Source organism: Haemaphysalis longicornis, unplaced genomic scaffold, assembly GCF_048455015.1.
Source record: "Haemaphysalis longicornis isolate Haplotype H1 unplaced genomic scaffold, Haemaphysalis longicornis Haplotype H1 scaffold_9, whole genome shotgun sequence".
NCBI classification, from domain to species: domain Eukaryota; kingdom Metazoa; phylum Arthropoda; class Arachnida; order Ixodida; family Ixodidae; genus Haemaphysalis; species Haemaphysalis longicornis.
The window spans coordinates 78,300,292-78,313,971 of NW_027526460.1; the positions used below are offsets into that span (position 1 = coordinate 78,300,292).

General features: G+C 41.7%; 1 protein-coding gene across 1 annotated transcript; it reads left to right on the forward strand.

The window, feature by feature from the left end:
* LOC144151557 (uncharacterized) lies at positions 1 to 12,117 on the forward strand. The gene is made up of 5 exons (XM_077682654.1): positions 1 to 186; positions 4,972 to 5,123; positions 6,963 to 7,030; positions 11,305 to 11,385; positions 11,787 to 12,117. The coding sequence occupies exons 1-5, from the start codon at positions 67 to 69 to the stop codon at positions 11,921 to 11,923; spliced, it is 558 nt and encodes a 185-aa protein (XP_077538780.1). The 5' UTR covers positions 1 to 66; the 3' UTR covers positions 11,924 to 12,117.
* The last annotated feature ends 1,563 nt before the right edge of the window (positions 12,118 to 13,680 follow it).

Consider the following 13,680-nt stretch of genomic DNA (forward strand, 5'->3'; position numbering starts at 1 on the left):
TATAAGGACCCCCGATAGCAGCAGAGAACACAGAAAATATTTCTGAAACGTTTTTGAAAATCTACAATGTCCAGATTTGTCGCAGTCATTATATTTACACTTTCCGTAACAACAGTCATTATCGGAAAGCTAGGACCTCCTGGTGGGCCCCTGCTGCTTGAACGTGAAATTGTGGACAGCTTTCAGGTATGTTGTGAAAGTTCATAGAGAAGGCAACGTTAAGTTTTGTTTTTGCGATTAATATGCTTGCTTCCATAAATACCGTGCGCAAGCCACTACGTAATACATTGATTGCCGCAAAAAGTTAACAGTTCTGACAGCACGACGCCACTTACTTTTCACAACCTATTGAAAAGGTTCCAAAATCATCGCGAGGCCAGGAGGACAGGAGAGGCCTTTACAGTGCTGAAAGATGGACACGTCTTATGTTACTGTGTTTTAGCGGACAGAAGAGAACTGGTAGTGGGATTTCTAGTCAATAAAAGCATAGCTGGCAACATAGACGAATACAATAGCCTAAATAAAAGGTAGCCAGTATTGTAATTAGGCTTAATAAAAGGTACATATTCAAGGTTGTACAGGGCTACGCGCGTGCATTTAGCCCCGTCCACCGGCTAGTTGAACGCTTCTACGAAGAGGAGGAATCAGCAAAGGCTAAAGTGAAAACACAGTATACCGTAGTTATGGGCGAATTCAATGCTACAGTAGGCAAGCAGCAGGCTGGAGACAAGACAGTTGGGAACTATGGTCTGGGTTGCAGAAATAGCAGAGGATTTATTAGTCGAGTTCCCAGAACGGAATAATTTACTCGTCATGAATAACTCCTGACAACGAAAGAGCCGGAAGTGGACGTGGAGGAGCCCAAATGGGGGAGCATAAAAATGAAATAGGCTTCATACAATGCGATAACCCTGGCGTCGTACAGGATGTGGAAGTGCTCGGAAAGGTGAGGTGTAGTAAGCACCGCATGGTAAGATCTACAAGTGGGATAGATTTATTGAGTAACCGTAACAAGCTACTAAGAAAGAAGCTGATCAATGAGTTACCAGTAGGACGTAAAGTTGAAGAATTCAGGATCGCGCTGTATAACCGATATTCAGCTCTAACCGATATTCAGCTCTAAACTCTGTTTCCTTCAGCTCCAAAAGCTGAAGGAAGCAGAGTTTACGACACAGGAATCCAGCGACAACCTTACACGCATTATCACGGAGTATGCAGTAGAAGTAGGTGGCAGGATGGCTAGGCAGGACACTGGTAAATCGTCCCAAAAGACGAGAGATCTAATTAGAAACGGGGCAAAGCATGGCAGTCTCCACCCCAGCTGACAGAATAGAACTAGCGGAGCTTTCAAAGTTAACCAATAAGCCTACGATAGCTGACTTACGAAGTGTAGTATGGAGAAGATCGATCATTCTGTAAACAACGAAGGCATCCCGAAAGCAGTGAAGAGGTGTCTAGGCATGACAAAAAATAAGATGTATGCACTTGAAGACAAGCAAGGCAATGTCATCACAAATATGGATAAAACAGTTGTAGAAGCCCCGGAGTTACATAGAGATCTGTACACTTTCCGCGACATCCAGGATAATACTGAACGCGGACGTAGTTTCGAGGAGATGGACATCCCACCAGTAACGACAGAAGAAGCAAAGAAGGTTTTGAAAGAAATGAAAAAGGGCAAAGCACCTGGTGAGGATCAGATAACAGCAAGCCTCTTGATGGATGGCGGGCAAATTGTACTTGAAAAACTGGCAAACCTGTATACGCAATGCCTAATGACCGCAAGTGTACCGGAATCTTGGAAGAACGCGAACATCATTCTAATCCATAAGAAAGGTTACATGAAGGACTTGAAAAATGACAGGCCTATCAGCTTACTGTCAGTCGTCTACAAGATACTTACTAAGGTAATTGCTAACGGAATTTCTGGCACCTTAGATTTTAGTCAACCCAATGAACAAGCACAGTTTCGAAAAGACTATTCAACAATAGACCATATTCACATACCATAACAATAGACTATAACAATAACACATACCATAACAATAGCCCATAACAATAGACTCAACCCCTATACATATAGCCTTCATAGATTATGCGAAAGCATTTGACTTGTTCGAAACCCTACCAGCCATTCAGGTATTGCGGAATCAGGGTGTAAACGAGCATTACGTGAGAATACAAGAGGATATATACAATGGGTCAACAGCTACCAACGTCCTCCGTATGGGGAGCCGTAAAATACCAATAAGGAAGGGCGTCAGACAAGGAGACACAATATATTTAATGTTATTCAAATTATTTTTACAAGAGGTAGTCAGAACATTGTACTGGGAGGCGGTGGATGTAAGGGTTAACGGAGCCTACCTCAGTAACCTCAGATTTACTGATGACGTTGCCTTGCTCAGTAACTCGGGGGGCGAATTGGAAAGCATGCTTACCGCACTGGACAAGCAAATAAAAACCATGGGCCTGAAAATTAATATGCAGAATGTATTGTAAGGCTCAATAACCTCGGGAGAACACAGCGATTTGAGATAGGTGGCGAGGCAGTGAAAGTGGTAAGCGAATATATCCAGTTAGGCCAATCTGTGACCCCGGATCCCAATCATTAGGCAGAGATATTTAGAAGGATAAGAATTGGGTGGAGTGCTCTCGGTAGGCATTCTCAGGTAATGAATGGTAGCCTACCATTGTACCTGAAGAAGGATGTGTACGACAGCTGCATCTTAGCGATACTCACCTACTGGGCAGAAACTTGGAGGGTCACTAAAAGGGTTCAACTTAAGTTGAGGACGACTCAGCCAGCAATGAAACGGAATATGATAGGTGTACCATTAAGGGACAAGAACAGAGCGGAATGGGTTAGGGAACAAACGCGTGTTAAGGACATACTAGTAGAAATTAAGAACTGAGTGTGGGCAGGGCATGTAATGCGAAGGCAAGATAACCGTTGGTCATTAACGGTAAGAGTGGATCCCTAGAGAAGGCAAGCGTGGCAGGGGCTTGTGGAAAGTTAGTTGGGCGGGTGAGATTAAGAAGTTTGCGGGGATAAATTTGTCGCAGTTAGCACGATACCGGGATAACTATGGGAGAGTCATTTGCCGTGGAGTGGGCATAGATAGGCTGATGATGATTATGGGGATGATGATGATGATAATGATATCTTCAACTTCAATTTCCTCCCTGATCCAGGATGCTCTTTTGCTATCCCTCAGCACTGCCTCTATCATTCTGTGTTTCATGAATCGTTGAGATGACATGTTTTCTTTCCTGTTGTGTAGTAAGGCGTCACGTCTCCGCCCCATACAATTCCGCTCCGGCAGCACTCCACTCCCTTTTACCTCTGTTTCTATTCCGGCAGCCCTCATTGGTTGTGTACTATGCTTTTGAGTGAAAGATGTAGCTGTCTTTTTATTAAACTGCAGTGCTTGCGGGGTGCATTCCAGCCCATACCTATTCTGCGCCTGATTTCTTTCCCGTGATTGGGATCAGCACTGACCATCTGGCCAAGATAGTTACATTCTAGTACTTGTTGTAGCGTTTCGTTACCTAAGCTGAAGAGGGCGCTTTGGGCATGTTTATTTATCATTACTTTGGAATTATTCACATTTATTTTAGCCCAACGGCCAAGCTTTCTGACTGTAGTCCTTCAAGCAATTTTTGCAGGTGCTGTGACGACCCACTGAGCAAGACGATGTTATTTTTAAACTTCAAATGAACCAAGTATTCCCCGTTTATCTGTAATCCTGTGTTGTCTCAGTTAAGGTTCCTCAATACCTTCCCCAGACACTCTGTGTGAAGTTTTGGCACTGTCACACTGCCTTTCTGATCAGGACATTCTCGCTTTTCTAGTAGAGGACTACTCTACCCGCTTATTCCTTATATATATATATATATATCTATCGTTTCGGAGCCTTAGGTAGGTCTCTTTTATTCTGTGGTCTTTCAGTCCTTCCAGCGCTGCTGCAGTGTTTACTCAATGAAACGCTTTTTCATAGTCCATAAATGCAATGCAAAAGGGCTTATGATTTATTTATTTATAATATTGTTCAATAATGACTTTGTCTCATTACCAAAATTTTTACCCCTCATATGGTAGTTACGTTTGCCTCCTTTAACTCAGAATTTCATATACGCTCAGTGTAGGTGGGAACTTCCTCGATACGCCCATATGCCTGCTATGAAGTGCTGTCCATATTTAGTTCATCCTCTTGTTTTTACACCCGCAGTAGCAAACGGTAGATGGTAAAAACGCATTACAGATTGAGCAAACAAAACATTGCTGCCCCTCCGTTCGATTGTTTCATCTTGAGCTGCGGAAGCAATACTTGTCGTACCTGAACGGCTTCAGCCGAAATGCGCAAAAAATTCGGCCCCCTTTGGAATTGATATGCGAAGACTGAGATAGCAGGGGACCTGGTGGTTTTCACTTGCTTTAACTTGGCTTTTCTTGGATCTTCCCCTTTCTTAAGTGAAGGCTGGGTAAAACCAAAGCTTTCTCCACGCAAACGTAATTAAAGCGAAGTCCGCACTCCACGCTCCTAAAGTCGAAATTCCAAACACCCAAAGCCAAAAGCCATGGTCCAGTTAAACTCAGCGATAGTCCAAAGTCAATGCTCGCGCTAATACCCCTAAGGAAGTGCTGAGCGCACCGAATGCGATGGTATCATAATCGTATAGATGCCGGTGTCATTACGCGAGGGACCCAGCTGGGATGCAGGTCTCGGGAAGCGTTTTTTCTTGATGCGCGCACTCCCAACAATTGCTTTTGGGCTGATTGCTTCCTTTCCCTTTTCCCTCACAATTTCTGGCCTAGAACTGTTCCCCTCTCCACTTCGCCGAGCGGAATTTCTTGTCAACGATCCGCACGGACAGAAGAAAGCTGAAACAGCTCCGCTGTTCAGATATTTAGATTGACATAGCGCGTTTAAATGTTGATATATGCATGTGATCTTGCCCATGCTGCAGGTATTCACGCACTTCCCGTACACTGTGGCCATTTCGGACTCGGATAATGACACAATTTTTGAGTGTGTAAAGGGAAATCGAACGGAAATCGACCCAGAAGCGCTCACTGCCACTTTTGTCTGGATATTTCCTGAGACCGAGAGTTCCCCAAGGTGAGCGTGATAATCCACTAAATCATGTACAATATCTGTGAAATTTGTGGCGTAAAACTGTATTGGTGCTTTTTGAAGTGGTTTGGCATAGACACAGTACCACAAGGACATTTAAGGTTACAGCGTGGAACCCAGTGTCATTTATTACTGATCTTACCTGAGAAAAAAGGCAGAGACCATTTGAACATATAGTGATGAGGTTAATGTGGGTGGTGGACGGAGTTTGTGCCTGCCAGAGAAGTAACGGTCAGACAATATTTTTATAGGTAAATGAGTTCTTATGGTAACTGTCAAGGTAATACACTAAAATTTATGTCATCTGCAACTGAAATTATCGCGGAACCACTTTTCAAGAAAGCGGGCTAGTACATCCTCACGGAAGCACATGCAGAATTTCGAAACGTGAGGGAACTAGAGACAATGTAAGCAACACAAAACATACGTCAGTATCCTTACTGTAATAGGCGAACGTGGCAGGGTTATTAGGTAAATTACATATGCGCCTCGTTGTGTCAACGATAATTGAGCTTGTTAACTGCAGAATAACCTCAATATTTCGTTTTATATTAAAAAGCAAGAACTTTCCGCGATAGTGAGTTAGTGGCACACCATTATTTTTATTGTGTACAACTGCAATTTATTTCCATCGATTAGGCTTACAACATGGTTGATTTACACGTTAGTGTATGTGTGGTCGGTTACCAGTATAAAGCGTGTCCACTGAATATTCGGGAATATGCTTGTTAATGTAGAGCTTTCGAGGTCTCGTTTCTGCGCTCGTGCTACGTACGCTTTAGCTTAGTCGCAGTAGGGAAAAACAAGTGAGATCTAGAAAGGAACCTGTTAGTAGGTACGCAAAATATATATAAATAACTTTCGTCTGGAAAAAAAAGTACAAATATTATCTGCATGCCTTATGAAAACTTTATGCAAGTTGGGTCTTTATCTAAATAACGTAACATCATTTCTGGAAAAAAGTTCGAATTTAAAAGAATTTCAGATTTCTAATCTCCAACTATATATGCCATAAAACAAAAACCACTTCATGCAAAATTGTAAAATGATGTTTTTAATGTTGTTTCCCAATGACAGGTAAAGACAATATGTAAGTCGATAGCAAAACATTAGGAAAGCTTTGTGGGATGGGAATACTTACGTTATTATTCTTATACCGAAATTAACGGCAGAACTGTCGAACACAAACTGGCAGAATTATCGTACACACTCTATTTTGTTTCCCACAAAGTGACCACGTATGCAAGATGGGAGATATTTGTTCACGAGGAATCTCAGATACATATTACATGTATAGGAAATGTCCCAGCTATAAAACGTGACGTAGCTTTCAGGTATTGACTACACAGGTTACTAATGGTTTTTAATAAAAATAAACCATTCTTGAGTACCAAAGTGCTATTGTGCCAAGGAACGCAATTTTTACTTGGAACGAACGGGATCCTTGACGCGTTTCTTCAGGACATGCGATAGAGGATATTTTATCCGCAGTCAAATTCTTTATGTGTATTTTTATTTATTATTTGCTGAGAGACTATAAACATCATAAACAATTCGCCAATTGAAAGTGTTTGCTATGAGGCTATGCAGATTACCTATATTTTCACTATATTATAACAATATATACCTATGGTATACTCTATTTAATAATATACAATATACCGAATATGCTATAGTCCAGCTATAGTTAGCTATAGCTAGATGCTATAGTTTATAATATATATATATATATATATATATATATATATATATATATATATATATATATATATATATATATATATACCATAATATAGTATAACATTATATCTTACTCTTTCACAGGGAAGAGATTCCATTTTACGTAAAAGTTGGGGAAGCCCCTGGAACCCTTTCATTTACGGTGGGCGAAGGTAAGCACGCACTTTTGAAGCACGTCATGGATAATTCTCAGATAATTCTCGTAACGCCACAAAATTCAGTGATAATGTACTGGCTTTATCATCAGCGAAAAAATTTTGGATATAATTGCAGGATTTGAAACATTGGTATCTTTTGCTGGACCTGTACCCACTGAGCACAGATCGAAAGGCACATCGTATGCTATCAACGTTTCAGTTTTCATTCCATGAAATATATTCCCGCGTTTCATTATTAGGCGCAGTTTATGAAATTTGAAATGTTTTTTGAAAGCAAGGCGGTGAGAAATTTTCCCATAAACGGGACTTTCTTAAAGTTTTATTGCTCTTCAAAAACTTCGTTGGCACATGAATGTGGCGTCGCCTGCAGAAACTGGGTACCAGTGCTTGTCACTGCAGCGTAAAAAAATGATGTTGCAGCGGATACTTTTACCACATCACCTCATACGATATTACGAAAGTAATGCTTAATAATTTATATAATAATTTACATATCAAATCTCCAATTGGCAAAACAATAATTCTAAAAGACACCTGTACCTTGAGCATAGAGGTAGTGATTTAGCTCGGGCTTTTATGATTTGAGCTAACATTTCTCTAATGAGGCTGTTTTGCTCTTTATGGTGCACGGCTCACAGAATTATCAGGCAATTTCCCCCAAATTCGCGCTTCAGGTTAAAAGAAAATATTCGATACTTTGGTAGTTTTATTACAAAATTAAGGGGAGGGAAGTACTAGGGCATTTCTGACATTAGGTTACAGGTGCTTCCGAAATCCATTAGAGGTACGAATTAACGTGTAAACAAATTTTACCCAATAACGAAAACCTCTGGTTTCTGCTCATAAAAAGAAATACCAACTCTTACAAGCTTGAAGAAAATGTATATGAACACAAAATAAAATCTTTAGTCATGGTTTCAAATACACACAGTGACACCATATCTCTCATCAACGTTTTCATAAACACTCTATGAAGCGTTATATGTGCACACAGACATTCACATGGAAATTCGCAGGTGCTTTCTGATTAAGTCCCAGAAAAGCAATTGACTGAGGTTTTACGCACGTAAGAATTTACAGCAAAATAAAACTACGATTGACGAGACAAATTATATCCACTGCCTGGCTAAGTTTCGCAATTGTTTACTATTCGCCTAAGGTTACAGAGTTTTCTTCAGGTACAGTGAAGCCTGGATGTAACGAACCTCTATATAATGAATACATGAATTTAACGGTTTTTCAATTCCCCATTGCCACCCGTATTGTGTTTGGAACCTCTATATTAAGAAGGCATTGCGACTTTGCGAAGGCGTTGCGACCTTGATCTAACGAATTCGCCACGATGCTGAGTCATTGTTCTGTGCACTTTTCCTGAAGATTCGGCTGGAGAAATGCAGTTATTTAATGAATTGTGCATGTGTGAGTGCGGTGTCAGTTAGGTATTAGGCCTGCCTGTCGGCGTGTAGTCGCGCGTCTCGACTGCTATCGGTGTTGCGGGTTCGTTGGTGGTGAGTTCTGCTGCCAGAAAACAAGAAGTTTTGTCTTTTGGGGACAAGCTGGCCATTTTGAATCCCGTACCCGTCAGTGAGAAAGAGCGTCCCCGCCCAGCACAGTATCCCAGGCAGCGCCCTCTCAACAATTTTGGATGTGAGAAAGAGTATCAAATTCGCAAAAAGGCGCCCTTTCAGCATACGTTTGGTCCTTGAAACGTGTTAAGGCCCCGAAAAGTGTCAGAGGGCAAAAGTGATACTTGAGTTACGTTTGTGAATATGGGAGGGTGTGGCTTTGCTTCTTTGGGGTGCCGGGTAGAGACAAGCTCGTGGGAAAGTAGCAACTGCAAATCAGACAGAATTTTACTGTGAAATAAATCTCCTAAGGGTGAGTTTACCGCCACTTATCTCTAACATTTTGGTTTCGTTTCTGCTTCATTCACGCAAGCCCTAATTGGAAACCTGCATGTAACGAAAAACGCATGTAACAAAAAATTGCGAACTTTGGTCAACTTTGTTATATCCAGGTTTAACTGTATATCTAAGGTACAGACACTAATAGTCTCTGCTGAGCAATTGTATTTTAAATTCTACATATGTCTTGGGAAAAGGATGGTGAAGTAATTATTTATACTACACTGACAGCAGCGTCAGTTTTAAGTGTCACTTGCCAACTTATACCAAAGGGCTTCTTATAAACCAAAGCGGCTTCTTCTAAAAAGGTGCAATTTGTATTTCCCGCCGCTTTTAAAGGGACCAAAAAACTTTTTCGACAAATCTTTCAGTGTTTTTTGGGACTGGAAGCCCTGTGAACGTTAGCGTTATCACCAGCAGAGGGCGACAGTGCGGGGTTTGTTGGTCGCTGTGATATTTCGAAAGTGAGACGTTTACGAAAGTGTTGCAGGGTCCCTTTAAACTGTGATCCTATTACAAGAAGTGAGAGAAAGGTTACATAACGTTTTTTCCGTTTCCTCTGCTGCCTGTCCTATAAAGTTCCTGGGGACACATTACGAAAATTTCCAGTCCATTTTTTTTAGTTTCTTGTGTGTACTTGAATGGCAACGCTTTTTGATAGCAAACCCTAACTTAAAAAATAAGCAGAGTAAATGTTTTATATCTCTTTGCCTATGAACTTAAAGAAAGTATTCTGCTTATTTTGCGTAGACACTTATTACAGACCTTCGAATACAAAACGCATATCGTAGATTTAACTGCAGTGAAGACGCTGCATGCCTGGAGATTATGTCTTCGAGTACAACATGGATTTATTTTTGGTACTGGTTCAAATTGCAATAAATATGGCTGACGTTTTCATCATTCCTCCCAAATTCGGTGGAAACAAATGGCCTTGCCGACAACAGAATCACAACAGAACTCTGGGCTTAGTGCCATCGTGTCGACTGGTGTACCTCGAGGAAATAATTGCGTCCTTTAAAAAAAATCACCGAGATAGTTATTTAGGGTACATTAAAGTGATCTAGCATAGTATTGAATATTTGTTTAGTGGCAGGTACTCCTTTTTATTATACAAAAACCAGAATGCTGTTATCAACGACAGTTGGTTTCAAGCTCACAAAGCTCATACAGTTTTGAATTATCACACCCTACGGAACACAAACAATTCGATACAAAGCAGCAGACGTAGTTGATACGTCACTTTGTTTTAGTTCTTGTACCAGAAGGTTCAAAATGACTAGGCTTTCGTCATGCGCTATTAAGTTGGCTTAGGGTTCTTCACCAGTGTCCTTGAAATGTACTCGTCAGCGTTTTAGTTTTGCTCATCCTTCTTCAGTAGACCAAATACCACGGCAAAAGCATCTGTCAAATTTACAAAGTGATTTACGCAGAGTGGACTTCGTTTTGCCAACTTAGTGGGCATTTGCTAATGACATTAGATTTACATTCGAATAAGTTGAATTGAAGGGGATAACCTTTATTTCTGCTCTAAGAGAGGAAACTGGGACGGAGGGCACGGACGGCTTGACACGAGCCCTCAGCCCCCTACACAGTGTGCCAGCAGAATTGCAACGTCAGCAAGTATTGCACAGAACATATACCACTGTGAATCTGTCTATCAAGACAATCAAACAGAGCAATCGCTATCACCAACGACCAAAAACTAAAAATGATAAAGCAGCCAGAAAAATAGTGGGGAATGAGCGGAGAAAAAAACAACTAACGATTAGTACACAATAAGTTAAAGGAATACTGATTCATCAATGACGACAAGAATAAAAAGAACATTTGTCTACATATACATATGCATACACACAGACACTTACACAAAGTTCAAAACAAAAAAGAAACGCGCTCAAGTACTACCTAAATCACAAAAAACAGAAGTACGAAGAAATGTAGGCATCTCGAACATCACTATTTTAAAATCAGAACCTGGGACAGCATATCTCCTACTTAGGAATGCGCGGTAAGAAAAAACACTGGTAAAATTCTCATAAAATAATACACATGATCGTCAATTCAAATATCCGCCCCCTAAAATCACCTTAAAGATCATAGTTGCCTCTCTGCATAGAACACTAGAATAAGACTTGAGACCGGCTTCTTTCTGCGTGTTTTACGCGCTTAAAAGCTTTAAACGTTGTACTTGACCGAACTTTGGCAAAGTGCCTTCTGTCAACTTTTGATTTTGCGATTAAATTATTGTAAAGGAAAACGGATACCCAGAAACCTAGATGGTGTTAAAGGTGAGCGCTCAAAAGCATATAGATAACAATATTGGAACAAACCTTTACAGAGTGTGCATGCTAAACGTTTCAGATCCAACAGAGAGGGAGGGAATATACTATTACAGTGACTACGAGAAGTGCACCGTTTTGGACATGGAGTTCCGCGGACACCGTAAGGCACATTTTATTATTAAGAAATGAAATAAGACGTGTGAAAGTAACCTTGCAGCACAAAGTTTGGCGAGCAGGCATTCTCTAATTTTTTTTTTCTTAGTGCTCTCTCCCCATATAACCAGTTTTGCATGTTAAAAAGCAGGGGACAAGCGCATATGTGCCGCGTACGTGTTCTACGCGCACTTCGTAAGTTTTTCTTTTCCTAGATTTATGTATATATCAAGAGAGAGAAAGATAGAAATGAAGTCTTGTAAGCCAAGCACTTGTTTACAGTCTCCTTCCGTGCCAACATAAACTCGCACACTGAAGCATACCGTCATGAGGAGACGGCATGTTCATCTAATACAACGTGGCAATCTGAAAATGTGGAGATCACGTTTCTTTTTCTTTTTATTTCAGAGTGCATTCTGTGGATGCCACTAAAATATAAGGACGATGCACCGAAAGAGTGCATTGAGCACTTCGAGGACGCTTGCGGCGTTATAGTTGCCCCTAACCGCCGAGATCTATGTGAGGACGGGGAGGGCGACTACTAGTCATTAAATTACACGCGCAACGCCCATACGAAAACCATAATAGCATCCTAGTTCTCGGCAAACACATTTATTACACCGGAAACTACTCTGCCGGTATTTTGCAAAGTACCTCTCTATGTATAACTGCGCACACGGTATGGAAATAAACACCTTTTGTATTAACTGCCGATGACAAATAAATGCCTGTACTTGAATGTTTCAAGCATGGCGGCTGCACCCGCCTTTAACTTGGCATCTTGGAAACTACTGGTCTTGCCACTTTTATATTGTTTCGCTGCAAAACAGTTCATAAACTTCGTACTACCAGGTAGCGCTAAGCGCAAGCACTAACTGAAATACTGACGCCTCGCATGCATTGTCAGTGCCCGCAAAAATGCGTAAACGCAATGTCAACCACCTGAAACGTAGTGCAAGTACTGCCGCTTTGTTGTAGCGCTGCTGTGGGTAGGCAATTGGCCTTTGCGGGTGCTGCAGTGTAAACCACAGTTGTGTTACAGCAGACAAGACGCGGATGTAACATAACAGTAGCACGGCGCAGCTCTCTCATGGCACATTCTTTAGATACCTGCAGCACCATTCACTTTCTCATCCATTCGGTGTCCCAACAACAACAAAAAAATCCCGGGACATCTGCACTAACGTGAAACCTGAGGAGGAGCGAAGCATGCAGTCTATAAGGGTATTCTTGGCACCTTGGCGTTTTTGCCCACAATGATGAAACCGTTGGGGTACAGGTGTACAGCTTTGCTGTGAAAGTCTCGTGTCTTTGAAGAACGAAGCGCTCTAGCGCGATGCGTTGTAAAACGATTTTTTCTGTGTGTGCGTTTACTACGCGTTTTTGCCCACGGAGACGAAACGTTCTAGCGCGAGGCGTTGGAAAACGAGCGTCCCGATGTTTTAGTACCATGGAATGACGACAACGACCGGAGACACCGACAGCCCGAGCCCCTAAGTAACTTTGCCCCTATAGAGGAAGTAAACTATATTCGGAGCGAAAGTTCGCACTCCTGCATGTTTGCTGCCTGGATCAGGGTGTCTAATCCAAACCGGAACCGAACCGAAATATAGAACTTAACCCGAATTTTCGCCCGGAAGCGGAACCGAACTGGAACCGTATATTTTTTGCCATTTTGGAACTGATCCCGAACTGAAACGAATCCAAAGAATCGTCCCGAACTGGTTCCGGGAACGGTATCTGAAACGGTACGGAAACGATAGAGTGAACGGAAAAATATCGAGGCAGTCGAAGCAACCTCTATCATTTTGGAGTTCTTGGTATTTGAAATTATTGCGGTGCTCTCGCTCTCAACCAATAAGAAAATTTAGTCGCAAACAAAAAAAGCCGGGAACTTTTTGGATGGCGACAACATAAATGTCATAACATGCCGTTTTTTGCACGTATTGCACTGTTATGTTGTTTCTGGCGTAAGATTGACATATTGCACTGAAGTTAGTAAAGAGTTTTCTATTTCATATATCCTATTACTCCAAGGACCCGCCACGGTGGCTCAGTGTCTAAGGCGTTCCGCTGCTGAGCACCAGGTCGCGGCTTCGATTCCCGGCTGCGGCGGCCGCTTTTCTGATGGAGGCCAAAAGCAAAAACACCCGTGTGTACGAGATTTCGGCTGACATTCAAGATCCCCGGGGGGTCCCAATTAATCCTGAGCCCTCCAAAACGGCGCGCCTCATCGCCTGCGTTGCGTCGGCATATTAAACCTTACAATCAATCAATATTTATCCAAGGGCTTTTGAAACAA